We start from the raw sequence: 26,084 nt of genomic DNA, 5'->3' as shown, positions 1-26,084 counted from the left end.
CAGTAGGCTACTGTTAAACAAACAACAAACAAACATAAACACATAACTGCACAAATTATGTGATCGAAGTGCTTATTGAATGTATTTAGAAAACATATTGTGATTTTTGTTGTGGGAACAAGTATTATGCTACAAATAATCAAGTCTGGCAGATTTGAAGCACGCTTCATGTATCAAACTATGCAGTTGCCTTAAAAATGGACAAATGTGTGACGTTTTGGTGCAAGCAAGTGAAGTAAATGAACAAATCCATAAAACAGAACCAGACATGAAAGTACCAAGGTCATAATGCCTTAAAACATGTTATTCTGCGTATTATTAATACATTTATTACTTTCACATTGTACAGTGTGAGAAATGTTAAAGTCTATGTATGTTTTAACGCATGACAATGTACATTTACAATGTAAAACGATTAATAACATGTTATATACAGTTACAACGGCGTGGTCAGTACTCGTAAGGTTAAAAACGAAATCTTTAGTTCCTATGAAAAAGATGAGACCAATTTTTAAACTGAAACATGAAATCCCCGCATCGCCGTGACGTCATCGCGCTTGACCATCCGACCAATCAGTTTCCCAGCCTCTCAAATACAAAGCGTGCGTTTTGCGTTCTCAGGCCGCCCACATTGGAATCCCACAACGCTATTGGCCGAAAGACCTGTCAATCATGGGATTATCCGCTTCACGGTAGGTTGGAACGGACGCCGAAGCTGAAGAATGAGTAGCGCGTTTTAAACGCCCAAGCAGGAACTCGCAATTAACGCGTTTTGTCTTATCATCATAATTAGGGAGGAGCAGTATGACGCCGTCGTCATGAGAGGCGCGCGACAATTCTTTGGAAGCACTTGACTGACAGATCACGCCAAAATAGGTTTTGCGCTCATTTGTTTCTGCGGAGTGGCATTTATAGTGCTTTGGGATGCATTTGGGATTTTTTTGAGGCAGCATCCGTTTCCGAGCAGAGCTATGTAGTTTCCACTCATATGCCGTTTATAATTAGTTGAAGGTTCTTTGCATCCAGCTCAACTGCACTGCATTGCACTCCCTGCATTACATTGTTTTGGCTTTGGAGTTGGAGTAAGTATGGGATTGCCTGCTCTAGAGTTCAGCGACTGTTATTTGGACAGCCCGCAATTCCGAGAGAGGCTCAAGTCTCATGAACTGGAGCTGGAGAAGACCAACAAGTTCATCAAGGAGCTTATTAAGGATGGGAAAGCTTTAATTCAAGCACTGAAAAGTAAGATATAGTTTGTTTGTCTATGAGTGTGGTCTTGTTGTGGGGCATTACATCATAGTTGCATGTACTTTGTTGTCTTGTGTAATAAACAGACTGTTACAGATTAATAAACAATCTGTTTTTTTATTCATATACAGCCAGCTAGTGTTGCTTTCTTTGAAAACATGACAGAACAGTGTGCTGTAATATTATTCTTGCTTTATAACTACTGTACAGTGACTGATATTTTAAGTGTGGTGGTGTTTGAAAAAAAGTCACCATTCATTTCAATAATGTATCACTTATAAGTTGAAATAGCTTACAGTTGTCCCCGAAAGTAAAATGTCTGGCTGTTATTTCATTAGAAAACATAATAGTAAACCAAAGTGGCATCTGCAAAGAAATAATGCTAAACTTTTATTCAAAACAAACTTCACTTTTCTGAGCTGGTCTCCATGTAATTTGTTGATGTACAGGATGTAGTCAGTTCCCATCAAGTTCACACAGGTGTGTAGAGGGCAGAAAAAAAAAAAAATTGGTCCTAATTGTAATACAAGCCCTAAATTGAATAACTTTTTGTCCCTAATGTAATAACCATACTGAACTGTATGTACAATAGATAAACTGTACCATTTAACCTTCTTTCATCAACAATACTAATATCACTACACTGGCTATCATTAGCTATCTAAAATGAGTGCATAAACATTATACAGTGGCAAGAAGAAATATATTAACTCTTTGGAATTACCTGCATTTATGTATCATTTCGTCTTAAAATCTGGTTTGATCTTCATCTAAGTTACAGTAATGAACAAACACAATCCGTTTTTAATTAATAACACACACATTATTGTATTGTTCTTGTACATATTTAATATATCATTCAAACATTCACAGTGTAGGTTTTAAAAAGGTTGTGAACCCCTAATGACATCAACAAAATCTAATTAGAGTCAGGAGTTGGCAAACCTGGCGTCCAATTAAAGAAACAAAATTGGAGGTGTGGGTTAGAGCTACTTTGACTTATAAAAAGCACCCAAACATTTTGAGTTTGCTATTCACAAGAAGCATCTGCTGACGTGGACCACACTTCGCAAAAAAGAGATCTCAGAAGACCTACGATTATGAGCTGCATGATTTGGACAAAAAAACAAACTGCGATTATGATAGACAATATTTTATTATTATTATTATTTTATGTTTTTCACATGTTCAACTGCCAAAAGGCTACTGGGGTTTTCACACTTGAGTCCTCTTAAAAAGAATCAAACTGAGACCTTTTTTTCACTTCACCTACAAACAAATAAATATATAAACAGCGAAACAAAGAAAAAAACAGTCTTCATATTCAAATTTTACCCATCCACTGTGTACCTGTGTCCATTTTTTTACAGGATCTCAGCCCACTAATCATAATCATTCATTTTTGAAACCACTCAACTTGAATGTTAGGGATGCTCCAATCAGGATTTTAACATCCAATACCGATCTTCAGTTTTCTTTTCATCTAATCGTCTGATGCTGAACATTTAACTTTTTATCAGCAGCTCTGTCAAAACTGGTTATATGTAAGCTTTCTGCTCAATGTCACTGTTAACTGAATTTCCCTGTTGGTAATACCATAGTTGTTGCCTAGTTTTTGCTGTCAAAAATACTGTTGGTTGGTGGAATAATTAAATAAACACAAAATATTCCATTTTACTCTTTAGTCCTTAAAAACAAGTAGGCTTATTAAAAACTATTCTCTTTACTGTTGATAAGATAGTCCTAAAGAATGAGGCTTAATATCAAAGTGAAGTTGAACTGATAACCCATTGGTGTAATTAAACTTAAAGCAAAAGTTTTGGTTAGTTTGTCACCATTTTATTTAATAATTTTTATTCATTATTTTATTATATTTCATTTAACAATTATTTATATTATAGTATCTAAATAATTTATATAGATTTATTATATGTATGTTCCTTCTTTTTCATTTTGTTGGATGTTGGTAATATTAGTTCAGCTTTCATATTTTGCCGCTGGGAGTGTAGTAAGTGTGACACGCTCTCTCGTGATGTAAACAAATGACATGAGAATAGAGGAAGAGTGCTTGTTTGTGGACTCTACAGGTGCTACTGTTAATGCTGTTTGCTCAGTAATCATTTAATAAAGATGTTTGAATTATACCCCATCTTGTATTCCATGTTTTTATAATGATACCTGTACCTGAGACTGAGATGCTGCTACCACAGATGATAATAAAGACCGCTTCACGCAGGACGCGTTGGTTTAGTGAAAATAAAGCGCTTAGCGCATGCAAGCAAACGGAACCGAACTCATCTGTTACTCTAAGCATGAGATGGAGTTGTGGAGCACAGAACCGCTCTGAAAACACTGTAATAATGCTCTAACTTAATATAGACCAGACGGATCAGTGCAAATAAACTTTGAAGTGAGCAGACTATTTATTTATTTATTAAAATTGCAGCCCTTTGCGATTTAATAATCACATGAGGTCATATCGCGATTCCGATTTTATTTCGATTAATTGTGCAGCCCTACCTACGATCAAGAATTGCTGCTTTGCATAAAGCTGGAAAGGGTTTCAAAGTTATCTCAAAGAGCTTAGATATTCATCTGTCCACAGTTAAACAAATTGTCTATAAATGGAGATGATTTAGCACTGTGGGTACTCTCCCTAGAAGTGGCCTTCTAGCCAAGGTGACTAAAGGGGGTTGCACACCGGACACGTCTGGCGGACAACATGGTGCGTTCTAAAATTTGAAACAATTGTTTTCTATAAATGTACACACACTGCCATAAGTGGGCAGCGCCAACCTATGACTCTGGATGCTGCTAAAATTGTTGCGCTACGGAGCGCAACTCGCATATTTTCCATTAAATTCGACCCAAATCATTATCAATGGACATATATTATTTACTCTAGCCTTTTTCCTTCTTGAAGAAGGGAAAAAAACTTGGTAACTTTGTGTGTGTACTGTCTGCCACCTGAACCACATCGACATGCCTTAAGGTAAAAAAAAGAACTCTAGAGTGACAGATAAAGACTTGAGGGAATCATTGGAACTGGTTAACATCTCTGTTCATGAGTCTGCTATACTGAAAACATTAAACAGCCATGGTGTCCATGGCAGGACACCAAGAAGGAAGCCGCTGCTTTCCAACAAAAACATTGCTGCACGCCTGAAGTTTGCCAAAGACCATCTTGACACTCCACAACGCTACTAGGAAACTATTTCGTGGACTGTTGAAACTAAGGTTGAATTATTTGGGAAGAACACACAGCGTAAAAAGGGGCACCACATACCAACATGAAAACATTATCCCAACGGTGAAGTACGGTGGAGGGAGAATCATGATTTGGGGGGCAGCTTTGGGGCCTGGACTGCTTTCCATCATCGAGGGAAAAAATAATTCCCAAGTTAATAAAGATATCCTACAGGATAATGTCAGGGTGGCTGTGCACCAGCTGAAGCTCAGTAGAAGTTGGGTGATGCAGCAGGACAATGACCCTAAATTTCGAAGTAAATCCATTACAGAATGGCTTCAAAATAAGAAAATCCACCTTTTGGAGTGGCCCAGTCAGAGCCCAGAACTTAACCCAATAAAGATGATGTGGAGTGACCTCAAGAGAGCCGTTCACACCAGACATCCCAAAAATATGGCTGAGCTGAAACAGTTCTGTAAGGAAGAATGGTCCAGAATTCCTTCTGAATGTTGTGCAGGTCTAATCCGCAACTACCGGAAACACTTGGTTGAGATTATTGCTGCCAAAGGAGGATTGTCCAGTTATGAAATCCAAGGGTTCACTTACTTTTTCCACATCACTGTGAATGTTTAATGGGATTTGTTTAATATAGACATGAAAGATTATAATTGTTTGTGTGTTGTTAGCTTAAGCACATTGTGATTGTCTATACTTGTGACTTTGATGAAGATGAGATCACATTTTATGACCAATTAATGCAGAAAACCTGCTAATTCCAAAGGGTTCACATACTTTTCCTTGCAACTGTATCTAGGTAATTACTAATAAATGCAAACAAACACTTAAACTAGGTTTCCTAAAATATACCAAACACAGTGGTATGTTTGTATATATTTACAGTAGGACCCAACATTATTACATTTACATTACATTTAAGACCTTTATTACAGTAAGGAACACAATTTATTACATCTAGGACATTTATAACTTTAAGGGCCTTTATAACATTTAGCACCAGTTATTATTACATTTAGGGCCTTTATTATATTTAGGACCTGAATTTATTACATCTGGGACTAGGGCTACACGATTTGGACTAAAATTCAAATTGCGATTACTTAGAACAATATTGTGATTTGAACAGCGATATGATAAACAAAAAAATTCTTTTTGACCAAAATTTTATCATATTTTTCCCATGTTATACTGTAATGAAAAGACTTGGGCTACTCTTTGAGGGTTTACATTTTAGTCCTCTTAAAAAGAACCAAACTCAGACCTTTTTCACTTTAGCCACAAATATACAAATAAAACAGTGAAACGTGAAAAAAACAAAAGTCTTATTCACTTTGTACCTTTCCACTGTGTACCTGAATGTTTTTGTCCACTTTGTGATAGAGTCTCAGCCCACTATTCATCATAATTATTTTTTGGAACCCAGTCAACTTGAATATTATATTATTCTATTACTATAATATTATATTAATTATTATATATTATTATACATTTGTGCCCTTTACAGGTGTCCTTGCAGAATAACCACAAATGTATTCATCACATTTACTATGGACATGCTACAATAACATTTGATAACAAGAAAGTTCCACAATACTTTTGTCTTCATTTTTAGCACTATATCTATTGGTTTTATTTTAAACCTAACAAACTTCAAAATTGTTGCTCTTTAAAGTAAATGCCAATTGGTTTGTTGTTTTGTTTTATAGTTCAATGACATTCATACATTTTTAAATGTGGCTTAAGTGTCCACTATATCTGCCCGTAGAGAATCTGTTCTGTCACACGACCTCCATCAGTTATACACACTGCCTGAAATTCCCACTTCACTCCCCATTTCCTTTCAAAACAAACACACTGGCCCCAGCTGAATGAGAGTGTACTGGAACTCACAGTCAGTTTGACTTGAAAGCAAATGGGCTTTCGTCAATTTACAGTGTGTAAAACCATGAGACATGTCCTAAGACATAAGGTGTGTCCCAACTTCCGAATTTAAACCAGCTTCAAATCCCTTGGCTTTTGTGGTATAAAGTCATGTAGCCCGGAAAAACCTTACTTTTGATTCGACTTCTAACATTGGAATCAACAGCTTTAACAACAATAATTTTCAGGGCAAGACCTCTAACATTTGTTTTTGTCTAGAATAGCACTCTGGTCATCCCAGAGTAATATTTTATTATGATGGTGAGTTAAGTGGGGTTCTTATAGAGCGTATAAGGAAATGTTCTCAGCGATGTTTTGGCAACACCCAAATTGCCTGAGGAAGGATTTTTTCATTTGCAAAGCAAGTAATAATTTTTTTAATGCATTTAAGGGCAGTATTAGCTGTTATGCTTTTTAGTATGTTATCTTTACCTGTAGTAAAAGACAAAAATAACTATAGATTTTTAAAAAGTTTTAAGTGGTTTTCAGCATGTTGCTGTGAGGTTCCTAGGATGTTCTGGGTGGTTGCTAGGGTACTCTGGGTGATTGCTAGGTGGTTGCTTAGTATCCCAAGTCAATAGATCGCATAGATATCACTTGGATCCCCTCCTGAATGTCCATGGGATTTTTTCACCCATGTAATTGTCTGGGTACAAACCTATAATATATTAATTATTATAAATATACTTTATTACATTATAAAATATTATATTATATCACATTACATTACATTACATTATATTATATAAGATATTAAGTTAATGTGTACCAGTGTCATTGCAGTCATGTTTAGGATTCTGGGTCATTAAGAATTTGTGTAAGTTTTGTCCAAAGGGCAGATGATTCAAACTCTTGTAACTTAGTTTCACGTTGCTTGTGTTTGCAGCAATGTAGAGTTCCCTACCAGTCTACCCTTTCTCTTTTTCAAATAGGATATGGCAAACCGAATTTACATTTAATCATGTGCAGGATATGAAAACAGATATCTATAATTTAGTTTTCACTAGTTAAAATGCTAATTCTAAATATCAGCAATGGAAATACTACTAGTGAAAATTCTAATTTTTGTTATAATTATGTTTGCACTAGTAAAATATTTGATAGGGCTGCAAATAATGATTATTTTGATAATCGATTAATCTAACGATTATTAGAACGATTATTCAACTATTCGGCAATTATTGCAACGATTAATCATTAGCTCTTAACTGATTATTCAGCTTGTGCCCGACTTAAACGGTTGTATTAAACATACTAACAATAAAGAGGACAAAATCACCTTTTAAAAATATCTCTAATTGACATTCACTGAATTAAAGGGAATTTTTTTTTATTACATTTAATTCAGTAAAGAAATTCACTGCAAAAAATCCTATTGTTATCAAGTGTTTTTGTCTTGTTTTCCAATTAAAATTGTCTAAAAATCCTTAAAGATACAATATACTTTAGAAGCAACATATACGTAAGATATTTAGACTTGCTTTAAGAGAATGTATCTTAAATATAAGTATATTTTGTATATAAATGTATTTTTTCACTTGGTTATACTTCTGCGAGTGCAGTAAAGACTTAAATATACTTATATTCAAGATCTATTCTCTAAAAGCAAGTCTAAATATCTTATATGCTGCTTCTCAGGTGAATGCATCTTTTTTTAAAGGGTTTTAAGATATTTTTAAATATTTGTATTTTTAATATTATATTCAACATTCTCAGATAAAATTTTTTCATCTGCAGTATCACTGCTAAAGCGAACCTCTCTCACCTTTCTGTTCACTTCAATCCATCTTTAACTCACAAAAAAAACAAACGCTCTCTTATTAATAAAGCTGCGTATTGCCAATTTTTTTCATGATAAGAAATGCACAGTGACACATACAGTATATTATGATTCAATAAGTCGTGAGCCATCACGTTATAATCTAGCTCTCATTAAGAGTGCGCACACGAGGGATGAGCGTCCCCGTGACAGAGTGTGCATCAGCCGGGTGCAGTTTCTATCTCTGCCCCTTAGATGGGGACATTTGCGCAACTCATAGAAGAGGCGCTGACTGCACAGAGAAATGCCAGTTTCAGAGTTTGTAGTTATTTACATGATCTGCTTCCGTATTATTTGAACTTTATTAAAGCTATAACGCATTAAATATAACTGCATTTAAGATGTAATAAAGATGCTCGATACGCAAGTTTTTCCACTTATTCCACAACGAGTGTGCTTCTGTATTTACTTATTTGGTATTTTTGTATAATTCCCTCATACTTTGCGATCTACATCACCTGAAGCTGTTTGGAAAGTTTAGAGTGCATCTGGACTGTGAGCGGTGTAATTCTTCCTCTCCTTAGTCAGGCGTGAACTGCAGTGCTGCACTTGCGCGCCATCATTAGAGTTTAATGTGATCTCATGTTACGTTAAATTACATCAAACGACTATTCGACAACAAAAATTTTTGTCGACAATTTTTTATTGTCGACGTTGTCGATAACAACAACTAATCGTTTCAGCCCTACTTGATATAAAAAATCACACCATTACATGTAGGAATACCCATTCTTGATATAAAAAAATGGAATTAGTAAAAAGTGTAGTTTTTGATATCTGTAACTGCATTTTTACTAGTAGAATCTCACAATGATCTGTCATTCTTTCCTGTTCAAAACGCAATTTCAGATATCAGCAATGCATTTTTTACTAGTGAACATTATTATTTTTTAAAACAATAATTACATTGTTACTAGTGCTAATACCCATTCTTGATATCAAAAATGGAATTTCATCTAGTAAAAAGCGTAATTGTTTATTTCGGTAACTGCATTTTTACTAGTAGAATCTCACAATGATCTGTCATTCACTCCTGTTTAAAACGCAATTACAGATATCTATATTAATTTCTTACTAGTTGAAATTCCAATTTCAGATATCAGCAATGCACTTTTTACTAGTGAACATTGTTTAAAAAAATAATAATTACATTGTTACTAGTGCAAATACCCATTCCTGGTATCATCAACTGAATTACAGCTAGTAAAAATGCTAATTTTTTTTATTTGTAAATGGATTGCTTATTTATATCCATTTATGGAAATGGATTTCAGATATCAAGAAACTGAAGAGCATTTAAATATATTTTAAAAGTAGAGCTGTCAGAATTAACGTTAACACATGATTAATGAAAAAAAAGTTTAACATGTTAATTTTTCTTAATTGCGATTAACGTATTGGTTGGAAGGGAGGAACCTTTGTAATGTGTCCGTCTGGAGTCATTACACTGACGCACACACCACAAACACACACACACACACACACACACACACACCAGAGCCCTTATACAAGCTCAGCATAAAATAGCAAAATATGGCGGTCCCATAGACATTCTATGGGCGGTACTGTCGTAACACGCTAGTTGACTGTTACGCTCTCTCCTATGATAGAGCCGCGGAGTTTGTTATCTCAGTAAATAAAAGAATCTCTTCACACACAGAACAGCGGTTCCATGATAAAATGATGGGAAAGGACCTCTTAATGCTATTTGATGTACAATAGAAATCAAGTATTTTTCAGCCTATGTAAGAAATATTTTAACTACCACAGAAGCACGTCAAGTCTTAATTATCACCAAAATGCAGAATTAGATGTTTTTTTTTCTGCAAGCGTTTTTCATGTGGAGTTCAAATCAGCGTTAGACACCCTGACACGAATCATGAATGCAGCTTCAAGACTGCTGTAAGAAAGTGGATAGCCACAGTCTGCCGGCAGATTAATATTGTGGAGGATTTGAGTTTAAGAGATTTAATGCCCATTGCAATGAAAATGCAATTTATGTGGGGACTAGTTTATTTTAATTTGTCAAACTCCCACTTAGACTTGGTGATATTTTAGTGCATTTCTATCTTTATATTGTGGAAGGATTTGTTTGGAAAATGTTAATAAAGCGTTATATTTTTGCATATTGTTTTTTTTGTTTGTTTTTTTTCCCACGATAGAAATAAATGCATTTCGACAGGAAAAGAAGTATATATAGCAGGGCTGGGCAGTTTTTCAGATTTTTCAGATTAATTTGAATTTGTGTTTTGACACGATCGATTTTTAATGTTTTTTTTTTTTTTATATCGAGAAATTGAGATTTTACAAAACATATTGCAAATGCTAAAGTTAAATAAGTTGTAAATCCACCTAAGGCTGAACAAGGAAGAGAAAAAGAATTCATAGCGCTTGTCTTAATGCCACTCCCAATCTGATCAGCTGCACGTTTGTGGTGCGCTCCAAATGAACATGGCAGGTTAACAACTCGGAGACTGATATAAAAGACAGTGGTAATATTCCCAGTGCGACTGTAGCTCAGCTTCGTCCATCATGCAGGTATACACCGATTTAAGACCATAACTGGCCTCGGCGTGCGCATGTTGATGAACGGTCTCCTTTTCTTTTTACCCATAAAAAAGCGTTAGTTACGTGACAGTTATGGGCACTTCATTTCAAATCATGGAGAGGCTATATATGGGAGAATCAAACATCCGCCGCTCCCACATCTGGGTTTATTAGATTTTAATTTATTTTACATTTGCCCTCTGCTGACATCTTCCCCAATGTGGTGCATTTGTAAATTTTTCTTGCACACCTTTGTTTCCTATAATGAAAAGAACTTGGATTTCTCTGACCAGGTTGCTTTGCATTCTAATAAGGAACACACAGTTTGAATCATGTTGGAGTACATTTAAAAGGTGAAAAAATTGAATTGTGAATCTTCCATAAGTTTGATAAAAAAAAAATCACGTTTTTGTTTTTTGCCATATCGCCCAGACCTAATATATAGTGCCGAATTTCAGCACTTTTAAAATCTGTGATTAATCACAATTAACTACAAAACAATTATGCGATTAATCGTGATTAAAAATAGTAATCGACTGACAGCACTATTTGAAAGTCTTTCTTACTCATGAAAACTAATTTACAAATATCAAAAGTTAGCATTTTTACTAGTTTGGAATTACACAAATGCACACTTAGTGAATCTAGGGCACTGTAAACTGAATATGTGTAACACTACAGAGAACAGAGCTGCGCACATTTAGTAAGCATGTGCGGACTATATATTCATTTAATTAAATTGCAGCCTTTGCGGTTTGATAATCTTGGTTTCGATTTTATTTTGATTAATCGTTCAGCCCTATTCTCTACAACAACATAAATGGCTGCTCAACATCACTGTGTCACTGCTGTCAGCAGTGTTTGATAGATGACCCCAAAGCTGCTATAGTTGTTGAGCTGTGACTCATTCACAAACAACAGGCTTCAACTGGGTTGGACAAACCTCAACAGACTGACCCCTGAAAAATGTCTTAAAAAATTATATCTCTGTATTTTTCAGCTTATTGACGATATTCGAAATATATCTCGATAATTATGTATTTGCTCTAAAATGGCTAAAAAGTTGTTTTTTTTAAAATCCGAGGAACCATCATTTATCATGATGGCGCCACGTATGGCCACCTCGGTGTGGAGCGCTCCTATTGTTTTGTTGTTTTTGTTTGTTTGTCCTGTGTTTAGTAATCTTTTTCCATTCAGTTTTACCAGAGACGAACTGCTGAAAATTCGACAGCTTATACCAGACAGTCTTTTCCTGGTTTTTGAATATTCAGATGTTTTGCTAGACATTTTAGTTTTAGAGGCACGGCTTTGTTGTTCAGGAGATGCAGGCAAGGAAGACGAGCTGGTGCGCTGGTCAAACTCCGTCGGCGGGGCTTTCGAACAACGCTGCCGAGCATTCATCTTGCGAATCTCTGCTCTCTTCCTAACAAAACGGACGAACTACATCTCCTCACCCACACAAACAAGGACTTTTCAACCTCTGCTGCCTTGTGCGTCACAGAAACCTGGCTGAGTGAAGCCATTCCGGACAGCGTGTTACATCTGCCGGGCTTCCGAGCGATCAGAGCGGATCGCATCGCGGAGTTAACAGGGAAAATGAGAGGCGGTGGAACATGCTTTTACATGCTTTTTTACATTACAAGTTGGTGTACAGATGTAACAGCGTTAAAGAGGATGTGCTGTCCTAATTTGGAAGCGCTCTTTATTAACTGTAAGCCTTTCTACTCGCCGCGGGAGTTTTCCTCGTTTATTCTGGTGAGTGTGTATATCGTGCCAAATGCGTGTTTGAATGTCGCGCTGCAACAGCTGGCTGATCAAATCAAATCACAGACACGGAACAACAATAACCGAACTCAGTTATTATTATTCTTGGGGATTTTAACAAAGCAAATCTCACACGTGAACTGCCCAAATACAAACAGCACATTACATGCCCAACCAGAGACAGAAATATACTGGATCATTGTTACACAACAATAAAGGATGCATATCGCTCTGTCCCTAGAGGAGCTTTGGGACACTCTGATCACAAACAAGTTTTCAGCTAACGACCCTGCATCAGTGTGTAGTGGCATGAAACAACTCACAAATTACAGGACTCCTAACCCCAACCCTGTGGCAGACCAACAACTGGCTGATGACCTGAATGTGTTCTACTTCAGATTTGAAAGGCCCAATCTCACACCCCACACCCACTCTGACCTTCACTTCACACAAACACCAACACCTCCTGCAACCCCCCTCCTCCCCCCTCCAGCTACTCAACCTGCACTTAAGATCTGTGAAGATGATGTGAGCCGTGTCTTTCGGAAACAAAAGATGAGGAAAGCTTCAGGCCCAGATGGCGTCTCACCAGCGTGTCTTCGATCCTGTGCAAACCAGCTGGCCCCCATCTTCACACAGATCTTCAATAGATCACTGGAGCAGTGTGAAGTCCCATGCTGCTTCAAATGCCCAATCATTATTCCTGTCCCAAAGAAACCAAAAATCACAGGACTTAATGACTACAGACCTGTCGGCCTGACGTCTGTGGTCATGAAATCATTTGAGAGACTGGTGTTGGCCCACCTGAAGAACATCACTGGACCCTTTCTAGATCCCCTTCAATTTGCTTATCGAGCAAACAGGTCTGTGGATGATGCAGTCAACATGGGATTGCATCATATCCTGCAACATCTGGACAGACCAGGGACATATGCAAGCATCCTTTCTGTGGACTTCAGTTCAGCTTTCAACTAGGGATGTGCGCTACGACTAATTTGACTGTTGTTTAAACGGAAGTTTTGTAACCGACTAGTCGACTAGTCTAAAGAGAAACCAACCTTCAGAAAACAGTAAAAAAAAAAAAAAAAAACAATGTTTTTATGCAACCCATGTAAAATACTTAATCTATTCCAAATCCGATGCTAAATTCCACTGAAAAGGGGCATTTATCTGCGACATGCTCGCCTTGAATTATGATCACTGTACATTAAATATAGAACATGACACGCATTCACCTTTAGCGAATACAGGTTTATTTATTGAAAACAATTGAATGAATAGTGTAGGATCAATGGAACAACCCTAAAAGCCTGTTCTAAACGGAAATCACAAAGTAAGTTACTTAACATATTAAAACAGTTAGGACATTGTTGAAAATAATTAACAGGTAGACTAAGCCAAATCTATGAGAGAGAAAAAAATGCGCTAAAATGTGCCATATTTCAGGACGTGCAGTCATGCATTAGCCATTGATCTAATATGACAGCTGTTGGGTAAAAAACGTTAACCAAAAACAGTTACGATGTAAAAAAATAAATAAAAATTTGCTATAGGACAGAAAAAATAGGCCTGTGATGTAGCCTGCAATAAACCTAATGTATTCTAAACATGATGTGAACACAGAATAAAAGATAGTTTAACACGTTAAGCAGTCGGCACCTCGTTGACAATAGCCTTCTTAATCAGCAGATAAAAAAAAATTGCGTACCTAGTCTAAAACAGTTATTTTCTAGGCTACTTACTCAAAAGCATACATTTTTTGATGAGTAAAATTAACACGTCGACATGGTCTGGTGAAAGATGGGACTTGTCTCACCTGAGGCGGCTATCCTGCGCTTGAAAATGCCTGCTCAGCGGAAAAATAACGTACAAGCACGCACAGATGTAAAGAAGACTCAAATGTCAAAACATCCTTAGGGACTTTCAAACATTTGGAAAGCCGATTCCCGCACCACCAAAGTGATTTCATAACTACTTTGCCTAGTTTACTTGTCTAGCGAGAGGACATTTTCCTGTGCGCCACGAGAGAGAGGGAAGACGCACCCGCAGCCTGAGGTGAAATTAAACTCTGTATCTGCACCAGATATCCTCTTTTTTAAATAATATTTGTTTTATTAATTCTATTTAAAATATGTAACATTAATATGACAGTAATTTAAGTGCAGCCTCTGTAAAAATATAAAGCCAAACGTAAATGTGTAAAAATGATGATCAGTTTAATGGGGGGAAATATTAACCGACTAGTAATTCCAGTGTCGACTAGCAGCATCAGAACCGTTTAGTCGACTAGTCTCGCACATCCTTACTTTCAACACCATCATCCCAGCTATACGCCAGAAAAAATTACACCAACTGTCTTTTCCCATGTCTGTCTGTCAGTGGATTACCAGCTTTCTGACGGACAGGCAGCAGCTTGTGAGATGGGAAACTCACTTCCAGCACCTGTACAATCAGCACTGGTGCCCCCCAGGGATGTGTGCTCTCACCACTACTCTTCTCCCTCTACACCAATGACTGCATCGACAAGGACCCCTCTGTCAAGCTCCTGAAGTTTGCAGACGACACCACTGTCATCGGCCTCATCCGAGATGACAATGACTCTGCATACAGAAGGGAGGTTGAACAGCTGGCTATCTGGTGCAGTCAAAACAACCTTGAGCTGAACACGCTCAAAACGGTGGAGATGATTGTGGACTTTAGGAGGAACACCCCAACACTGTCCCCCCTCACCATTCTAAACAGCACTGTGGCAGCAGTGGAGTCATTCAGGTTCCTGGGCACTACCATCTCACAGGACCTGAAGTGGGAGACACACTCTGACTCCATTGTGAAAAAGGCCCATCAGAGGTTGTTCTTCCTTCACCAGTTGAGGGAGTTCAACCTACCACAGGCGCTGCTGATACAGTTCTACTCAGCAGTCATTGAGTCTGTCCTCTGCACTTCAGTAACTGTCTGGTTTGGATCAGCTATGAAATCAGAGATTAGAAGACTACAAAGGACAATTCGGACTGCTGAGTGGATTATTGGTTGCCCCCTGCCCCCCCTTCAAGAGCTATACACTTCCAGAGTGAGGAAAAATCACTCTGGACCCCACTCACCCTGCCCACTACCTTTTTGAACTGTTGCCTTCTGGCCGACACTTCAGAGCTCTGAGCACCAGAACCGTCAGGCACAGGAACAGTTTTTTCCCTCAGGCTATCCATCTCATGAACAGTTAAATTGCCCCATTGAGCAATAACTTTGTGCAATACACAGTTTAGTCTTTTTTTATATTTATCCAACACATCCAACCTTTCTGCCATTTCATTCCTCTGGGGTAAAAACAAAACAAAACATTTGCGCTGTACAAAACAGATTTGTATTTGCACTGTACATAACAGATAACAGATTTGTATTAGATTGCACTATGTATGTGTATGTGTGTATGTATGTATATGTGTCTGTGTGTATGTACGTATGTGTATAACTATTTTTTATTTTTTATTATTATCTATGTCTTGCTGCTGTTTTTGTATTGTTTTTGTATTGTTGTACACTGGAAGCTCCTGTCACCAAGACAAATTCCTTGTATGTGTAAGTATACTTTGCAATAAAGCTGATTCTGATTCTGATTTCATCCAAACAGCCTTTATAGCCAAGTAGATTCAATATTTTAAAGACATTAAATAAAAATCTATTTAAAAATAATTAGTTTTTCATAAAATAAACACAAGGGAGAATGAAATTCAATAATTTCCATTGATATGCAATTTATATTTAGATTTCATTTAAAATTATACATAGTAGCTTAATAAAAAGCATTATTTAAAATATTAATTATTTAAAATATCCTTCAAATGTTTTTAATAATACATTTTTATGAATGAACAAGGAGTGCAAAGCTACTTCACTGACTTATTTTTGAAACCCCAGTTGAACATTGCATAATACTAAATTATTACTGTGGGACACGTCAGGTTGATTTTTATAATATAATGCTGAATTATCATTATTATTCTGAATATTAGATTTGCGTTATACAAAAATAATATATTTCTGCCCTGTTTACTTCACCTCCACCTGGGGGTTTTATTTTGACACCGAAAGTGCTGTCGTATTCACTGCAACTTCACAAGGAGCTTTTATTTTGACACAGAAAAGGCAATGTGTATTTGACAGATTACAATGTTCCGCATTTCCTGAAACGCTGTAATCTCCTCCTTTTTTGTTATATGATGCCGTGTTTGTAGATTTGTATAATAACTTGTAGCGGTTACTAATGTTTGGAATTGTGCGAATGCTTGAACCTGCATTACTTTGATTTCACAATGCACGTGAACTGATCTGAGAGTGCCGCCATGCGCGTGCACACAGATCAGCGTGTCACTGGTTTGTTCTGAATCACACACAGACCGTGTTATCTGTCTTTAAATCACAGCCTTTTGTGGATTAATTATCACATATGACCAACTCGCCATTTTTATGTAATTTTGGTTAATTGTGCAGCCCTGGAGGATCGTGAAATTAGTCTACTGATGTGCTCTTTATGAAACTTAATGGCCAAATTAAAGCACATTAAAATCATCGCGATATTCACGAAACTGGTCAATTTTACATCGTCAGCAAAATCATCTCGATTATATCGTTAATATTCAATATATCGCCAGCACTAATTCCTTTCAAAAAGTTGAACCCCACTGAAGGTCATTCATTGTATAATTCACACATTGCAAAGAGTTTCACAGGAAGTGGAGGGATATAGAGCATGTTTCCTCTTGGTGAATGAGTTTGTTTTTACACTACACATACAGATTAACATATCATGTGAAACAAAGAAACAGCCTAGTGTGTGTGTATGTGTGTTTGCATGGTTTGTTCTCCATTTGGAGTGAGTTTAAAGTCCGCATGTAATCAAAATGGACCCTATTTACTTTGTTGTGCACATTACTAGTCTTGTGGTGAACAATTCATCCGTGCAAGTTAATCCACAGAAAAAAATAGTTTGTCTTCGTAATCTTCAATCAAAATCTGAAAATTAGCTTCGTTAGTATCAGTTTGACGGCTTAGGCAGAACTTCCTTTAACCACACTCCTCCAACCACCAGTCTGCATTGAGCTTTGACAGCGAGTAAAAAAGATGCATAACAAACAGAGATGGCGAGGAGATGCGTTTTAGGTTATGGCTCTCCCAAAACCCTTTTCCCAATCCCCTAAATACCCTGGTCACGGGCCCAGTGGTTTGATATTTTGCATTCCGAAGAAGGAGGGATATCAGAGAGGTCGCGGTTGTGTTTGTGGCATTTCACCAGCGAATGCCTTAAAAATTGGACAGAACATGAAATGGGGTTTTTGAAATATCTGTCCTTAACAGATACGGCTGTCCCATCAGTGTACACCGTTGGTACCTCACAAAGTTTGACGATAAGTGAAACTAGCTAGCAAGCTCGTCAGAAACGGTTTTCATCGCTAGATGCGTTATGTGCCAGCTATATATTTAGACATAGTTTTTGGCTACTGTTCTAAACAATGCACCCCATTTAAAACCTTGCCAAAAAGCAGTAATTAAACACCGGTTAATGTAATAAAGGTTGCAGCAATATTAGCAAATAACAATTAGTTTTGAAAAATTAGCATTATTATTGGGAGACATCGAGATGTTCTTGAGGGTGAATTTGCTCCTGAGCCTCCACATCCAGTTCACTGTTAGTACTCTCAGCAGGTATTGGCCCAAAAATATAAGGCCTGATTCCCGTGATAAAATGATCCTCTGTGTGCTCCTGCTCCTCGTCCTCCTCCACCTGCTGCAAACAAACTTCTTCCCCATCGAAAGTGGATGCTAGCGGTGTGTCAGGCAGCAAGTAGTCCTCCACAACTGATTGTAAACTTGCGTACAGATCTGCCACCATTTCTGTATGGAATGCCTACTTTTCTGGATCCAATCAATTCCCAGTGGATTAAATCAAGCCCCGCCCTCTATTTTTTCTTATTCAATATTCCGTTTCACTCGGAAATACGTCATGATACTGAAGTAAAGTCGGTCACAACTTCCGTTACACGCAGACTTTAAAGGAAAATTAGGGCAGCCTGGGTTGATAATTATTGTCGCTCTATAATCTCAGACCTCCGTGTCTGGAGGCAATTTATGAGAGCTGACATTGTGTTCTCTTTAAGTAGACTTCAGTCTGTCATGTTGAGCATGAGTGAAGCTGGATTATTGCTAGTAGGATTATGGTATATCCTCTTTAATGATGAAATACTGTGATATACTATGAGATTATGAGAACACTCGGATTAATCAGTCAAGGTTCTTTGATGGAGGCTCTCCATTAGTTGTTAATCATTAGAAGCAGTGATGTTGCCTTAAAGGGGTCATGTCATGAGGAATACATTTTTCCTTGATATTTTGACATATAAGAGGAAACAACATTACTAATATAAAAACATGCTGTTAATGTCAAAACTCAAAACTTGTTCCCCAATGCAATAAAAGCATTTACTGAAACATCCTGAAAAAACGCCTCGTTCTCTACTTCCGCGACTACCCTATGTCATTTGGGGTACATTAATTCATGACTGCCACTACAGTGAAAAAACATCAACACCTACTTAAAAGCATCACACCCTTGGCCCCGCTCACTGGTGCTTCAGTTCATAAACTGAGAGTGAAGGACAAACAAGGCCTACTGTGGCCTCACTATTACTCAGGGTTGTGATTTTTCTGTATTAATATTGAATTCCATTCTTTCCCGACCTACAATTTTGACCCACATGGATTGTGTAAATACGTTAAAAAAATATAAGGGGGGGAGGGGATAATATCTCATTGGGCCTTAATATCAACAGTGCATTACTGATGCTCTTCACCCAAACAAGTGTTATTCAACCTTCCCTTGCATGGCACAAATGTTGCTTTAGCACTTTAATGTTGCATTTTTCGGCACGTGCCGCGAGTGAAAAGGTGCGCTGTTTTCAGCCTGATCCCTTTCTCTTACAGCACACGCTGAAGAATGTCCTCTTGCAAGTGAAGCAAACTATCAGTGGGGATCACTGGTCGTGGTGCGAGAAGCAGAGTTGCAAAACACTGGTTGGCAAGTTACTGTGGTTGTTTTTACACTTTAGTCCTCTTTAAACCTACAACATCCTACAACTTTTTTGTGTCACATGTGAGTGAAAAAAATCTGATTTGGGCCACATCAGCTGTGGTGTGAACGTAGGCTTTATTGTTCCAACAAAGTGGACCCATCTGGACTATTTTGGATTATTTTGGTATATATTCATGCATTAGACAGACGTCTTTGACTGCTTGATACATATCTCGGGCCATTTTTAAAAGACGCGGTGTCAAGTTACAACTCTGAAGAGGAGAAACTATTCTCTCTCATTCAGCTGCTGCCTCTTGCTGTTTTAAGCACAAACGCATCATGGACGCATTCTTTCTCCCATCTGCGCTATTTTAATTGTTGGAGTATAAAAACATGCACTGGATAGACGTCTTTGACCGTTTAGATGCGTTTTCCAGCGATGTGCATTTCAGTTCAGGATAATACTGGAAACTGGATGTGGATGTGTCTTCAGCGTATTTCAGCATGGATTGCATGTTTTGCGGCTCATATCAATGTAGATTGCTTGTGAACCAGTCATAATATGATTCAAGCTTTGCAAAGGAACTGTTATTGATGGATGGGGCAGTTAAAAAGACCCAATCAAAAACGTAAGTATAAAGTTCCATTCATGAATGTTTCAAATGTCTTGACTGTTTGATAGTTTAATGGTGCTGATATCCTGATTACACCGGGTGCCTCTGCTGACTCGACGCCATGGTTTGAGGCTGTCTACACTGGGCGTGTCGACACAAACTTTCTAAACTGTTTATTTGTGTTGTTGGCAGTAGTATCTGAATAATTCATGTAAATGCTTTAAATGTGCACTAAGTAATTTTTTTATGCATGTTGTCTTGGACATACACTAAAATCTAGTGGCATGGATGCAGCATCATTCAAATGCAATAGTTTTCAGTTACTGATGTCATTGTAGAAATGTAGTATTCACAGTCAGCCATGATTCATTTAATCCATGAGAGAAAGTGTCCAATAACAGGGAGGTTACTGAGATTAAGTGAGTAGTATTCAACTGGTCATGTGATCTCAACATGGCAGCCCCCATGTGCGGACTCTCTCCATGTAGAATAAAACAGCTTTTATAGTGTTACTGATATGACTGGAGTCTTCATTTTAATGTGTGTTCATGATTTTATAGATACATTATGTTTCAAAATTACTTAAATTAATTCATTTCTTAAGGAGTACAATTTTTTAATTAGGAAAAAAAAAATTATAAATGAATGTTGAGTGGCAAAAAAACTCGCCTGAAGGTCTTACAGTAATTCACAGCTTCTTTGAGGAATAGAGGCAATTTATTATGTGATGATTGTATGTTTTTGGTTTGGGAAATAATTTTCTTATTTCATGTTGTAAAGTGTGAAGCCTTCAGCTAATGGGTTGTGTTTCAGAAACGCAATTCCACATTCTCAGTATATTGGTCTCGCACACACATTCTGTCTGGCTACAACTTCCTGTTTTAGTTCATTTCTCCACAATGGAGTGGCCTCTTTTACCAAAACACACTCTATGAACTGCTACAAATCAGGATAGTGGTTTAGTGATGTTTTTACAACACACTAACTTTACCTCTGCATGCTGTAAAATACAGTCATCTCAATAAGAATCTGGACTTATGACGACAAAGTATTTTCCCTTTGCGAATTTCTTATGTACATTTGTTGACGCAGATTTGCAGCATTGAGTATTTTCAATTGTTTTTGGGTGAACTATCCCTTTAATGTGGAAACAGAACCCCCACAAAGGTAGATGGAGATGGATCTCCGGGTTTATTGTTTTGAAGCAGGTCTGTGGACTTATATGAACTTTGCTTGAACATGACCTGTGTTGACTCAGGGACTCCTGCAGGTTTCATTGGTAAGCCCTGCCAGTGCTTTTTAATTACAGAGTCAGCCACAGCAGTAAGGTCTTAAGGAACCCTGTGCGGTTTGGAAACTAGCTCAGCTTGTGTGAAGTATTGTGTGCGTATGCCACAGCTTAAGTTCTGTTACACATTAAATTGCTCTTATTTTAACATGCTCCTGCTGTACCATAAAAGTTAATGAGTTGGAGGGCAGAGAGAGGACACAGGAGATGTTTTCCTGGATTGCTTCACATGTCTTCAGTGCTGTCCAGCTGGACGTGAAATGCATGTCGCTACCTGCACAGGAAATTATTCCTGCAGTTCAGTGAGTTTAAAGGTATAAAAGGCCCAAAAGATGCTTTTTGGTGCCAGAGTTTGAGAGACTCACTCATATTTCTTAAATTGCGTCTAAAATGTGTTCACCTACACACTATGCACTCAGCCATCTAGTGTACATGTTTGTGAACGGTAGTATCATCTCAAATAGAGCACTAGAATGTTTTTTTTATCACTGTTTTTTTAATTGAAGGAAGATCAAGTGATCATCAAGGGTTATTTTTGATTGTTTAGCCTATTTATTTAAGAGGAACATATAAAAGATGTTACACACGTGGTGGGCTGTAAATATTGATTCACATTAACTTGTTATTGTTTCATCCAATTTTGTGCGGGGACAGAATAACAAGTGTGAATTTGCACATATGACTCATTATACTAAACAATGTTGGGATAATGGTTAATTCTCCAGTGTTATCAATTCTGTTTTCTTTAGACAAGTTCTAAAAGGTGATGTGTATAATTTTGTGTTTAATTTAAATATGTTCTTGTAATCCAGCTTAAGCAGAGACAACTATTTGTGTTAAATTTCCCCAAAAGGTGTAAACACTGTGGCTCTGTGGTGCTATTAATTATTGATTTGTTTGTTTGAGCTAGAGGTCAACTGATAGTGGATTTTGCCGATACAGATAACCAAGGTAATGGAAAGGCCGTTAACCGATTAATCGGCCGATATACAGTGCATCCGGAAAGTATTCACAGCGCTTCACTTTTTCCACATTTTGTTATGTTACAGCCTTATTCCAAAATGGATTAAATTCATTATTTTCCTCAAAATTCTACAAACAATACCCCATAATAACAACGTGAAAGAAGTTTGTTTGAAATCTTTGCAAATTTATTAAAAATAAAAAACGAAAAAAATCACATGTACATAAGTATTCACAGCCTTTGCCATGACACTCAAAATTGAGCTCAGGTGCATCCTGTTTCCACTGATCATCCTTGAGATGTTTCTATAACTTGATTGGAGTCCACCTGTGGTAAATTCAGTTGACTGGACATGATTTGGAAAGGGACACACCTGTCTATATAAGGTCCCACAGTTAACAGTGCATGTCAGAGCACAAACCAAGCCATGAAGTCCAAGGAATTGTCTGTAAACCTCTGAGACTGGATTGTATCCAGGCACAGATCTGGGGAAGGGTACAGAAACATTTCTGCAGCATTGAAGGTCCCAATGAGCACAGTGGCCTCCATCATCCGTAAATGGAAGAAGTTTGGAACCACCAGGACTCTTCCTAGAGCTGGCCGCCTGGCCAAACTGAGCGATCGGGGGTGAAGTGACCAAGAACCCGATGGTCACTCTGACAGAGCTCCAGCTTTTCTCTGTGGAGAGAGGAGAACCTTCCAGAAGAACAACCATCTCTGCAGCATTCTACCAATCAGGCCTGTATGGTAGAGTGGCCAGACGGAAGCCACTCCTCAGTAAAAGGCACATGACAGCCCACCTGGAGTTTGCCAAAAAGCACCTGAAGGACTCTCAGACCATGAGAAACAAAGATTGAACTCTTTGGCCTGAATGGCAAGCGTCATGTCTGGAGGAAACCAGGCACCGCTCATCACCTGGCCAATACCATCCCTACAGTGAAGCATGGTGGTGGCAGCATCATGCTGTGGGGATGTTTTTCAGCGGCAGGAACTGGGAGACTAGTCAGGATCGAGGGAAAGATGAATGCAGCAATGTAAAGAGACATCCTTGATGAAAACTTGCTCCAGAGCACTCTGGACCTCAGACTGGGGTGAAGGTTTATCTTCCAACAGGACAACAACCCTAAGCACACAGCCAAGATAACAAAGGAGTGGCTCCGGGACAACTCTGTGAATGTCCTTGAGTGGCCCAGCCAGAGCCCAGACTTGAACCCGATTGAACATCTCTGGAGAGATCTGAAAATGGCTGTGCACCGACGCTCCCCATCCAACCTGATGGAGCTTGAGAGGTCCTACAAAGAAGAATGGGAGAAACTGCCCAAAAATAGGTGTGCCAAGCTTGTAGCATCATACTCCAAAAGACTTGAGGCTGTAATTGGTGCCAAAGGTGCTTCAACAAAGTATTGAGCAAAGGCTGTGAATACTTATGTACATGTGTGGTGTTTTTAATAAATTTGCAAAGATTTCAAAGAAACTTCTTTCACATTGTCATTATGGGGTATTGTTTGTAGAATTTTGAGGAAAATAATGAATTTAATCCATTTTGGAATAAGGCTGTAACATAACAAAATGTGGAAAAAGTGAAGCGCTGTGAATACTTTCCGGATGCACTGTGTGTGTGTATATATATATTTAAATCGATTTCAAAATGATGAAACATTTCTAAGCCTTTCCTTACTATGACAGGTGTGCCAAATTTTCTCCTTTGATACTGTACTCCCTTTGGTCGAGCACCTACAATGAGCTTTGTTACCACTGGATGTGCATGATTTTGGTTTATTTCTTACTATGATAGTCATAGATATTGAGGCCAAAATTAAAAAAATAAATCCAAAAGCAGTTTTGTGTGCAACCAAAATCCCAACGATAACCAGAAATATTAAGATTTGGTGCATAATGCTGAACTTTTAACTATAAACAAGCTTATATCAAGATTATATTGGCAGATAATTTTTACCAATAACCGATAGTTCCATAAAGCAAATATCGGTGCCGATATTTGCTATAAAAGTATAAAACCGATATATCGTTCTACCTCTAGTTTGAGCATTCCAACTAGTCAGAGACAGTAACATAAACTACGTTTCCATCCAAGGATTTTTTGCGGAAAAAATGTTAGCGCATCAAAATAAAGCTGATGGAAACAAATTCTCACTTAAATTTCACAAGTGTCGACATAATATTTTACCGTTTAACTCAAGCGCATAAACTCTATGTCGATACTTCAAATGTTGCGAAAAACTGGTTTGGAAACACTTTTTGTCGAGAAAACTGGCATTAACACAAAAATATAGTGTCACATGACAGAATTTACCCCAAATGTAAGCCTGTGTTAATCATGACGATGGTATACATCCTTGAAAGCCAATATATTGTACGTGATTATGGATTGATCTTAACGGCATAGCACAGAAACGATGCTGCAAATATGACACTTCCAGGAGTGCCAACACAAATATCTCGTATCATGCACCTGTCATCGACAAGTGCACGGAGAACAAATTAATGGCCACTGTTTGCGATTAATTTAATCTCGGTAGCCATCCGTTTATTTATTAAAGTTGCTTTTCCACACCATTCAAAATAATAGATGGCAGTCATGGAATTAGCCTACAATACTAGGAGAAAAGCTTACATATGTTTTTTGGAACACTAACATATAGCCCAATTCTCTAAAATTATTGTTTAGCTTACTTTTGAAAAAATGCCAGCAAAATTCCCTGTATTAAATTAAATAAATTACCAAATGAAAAAAGCAATAAATTAAAAAATATATAAATTACCAAACGAATAAAATGATATTGTTAGGCCTATATACTTGCCTTTTCTTTACACAAACTTAAATTAGCCGTACCCTGTTCTGTAGAAACAAAAGTCATCTGAATGACATTCTCAGAGAAGACTATAAACTATCATATTGATGAGTCATTTTGTTGCAGAGGCATATACAGCTTTTTGATATAAAAGGCACTTTAGATTGAGAATGTCCACTCCCCCTAATACCAACAGGCTTTGACTAGCAATAGCAAGTTGCAAATAATGGTTTTGATGAGCTGTTGTATAACTTAAGCCTATTGGCTATTTAAAAAATTAAAAAAAATAAAAAAACACTTTATTTGTTCTTGTCCCAACTTCAAGTTTCATTAGGAAATACTTCAACAAGAAAATATATTTGTTGAGCCATTTCTTTATATAAATATTTCTAATAAACATGAGAGATATATAAGAGACAATAAAAGTGATTTGATTTGATTTTGATTTGATTTGAGAAACTAGTTTTCTAGTAAATGAACACTGTTATGATAGGTTTTGTATTCACAAGACCTAAATAAATCTGTAGCTAGCAAGGCAGATCAAATATTAACCAAATATTGCTGGAAAAATTCCACTTATCAGCTTTCAAAGAAAAATGGTCAGCATACAGATTGCTGTTACATTTTGGAATTTGAATATAAGATATCTTCGATGAACAATACTCCAGCACACAATGGAAATACAAACACAAGCTTTGGCCTCGAGTGGTACATACAATATAATTCCATTCCATCTGATTTGTTTGATGGAGAGTAACCATAGTAAAAAATACTAAATCTGTTTTTTATTTATTTAGAGACAATTATGGAGACATTGTATAAATGGAAATTTAAAATTCCAT

The 26,084-nt window shown here is 37.3% G+C and overlaps 2 protein-coding genes across 4 annotated transcripts in view; one reads left to right on the top strand and one right to left on the bottom strand.

Moving 5' to 3' along the window:
- fgf1b (fibroblast growth factor 1b) overlaps window positions 1-26,084 on the bottom strand; it is a 93,239-nt gene that overhangs the window by 11,673 nt on the left and 55,482 nt on the right. The gene's annotated exons all lie outside the window — the stretch shown is intronic.
- LOC127429339 (rho GTPase-activating protein 26-like) overlaps window positions 724-26,084 on the top strand; it is a 138,630-nt gene continuing 113,269 nt past the window's right edge. Inside the window, exon 1 of one of the 2 annotated variants that reach the window (XM_051678316.1) lies at window positions 724-1,242. In XM_051678316.1, coding sequence (XP_051534276.1) covers window positions 1,089-1,242 — 154 coding nt within the window. In that variant the 5' untranslated portion in view covers window positions 724-1,088. The remainder of the gene's footprint in view (window positions 1,243-26,084) is intronic. The other variant, XM_051678314.1, reaches the window with a different exon arrangement.

The sequence above is a fragment of the Myxocyprinus asiaticus genome, chromosome 38, assembly GCF_019703515.2.
Source record: "Myxocyprinus asiaticus isolate MX2 ecotype Aquarium Trade chromosome 38, UBuf_Myxa_2, whole genome shotgun sequence".
Lineage (NCBI taxonomy): Eukaryota > Metazoa > Chordata > Actinopteri > Cypriniformes > Catostomidae > Myxocyprinus > Myxocyprinus asiaticus.
The sequence above is the reverse complement of the archived record's forward strand: the minus strand, read 5'-3'. Positions and strand labels throughout refer to the sequence as shown.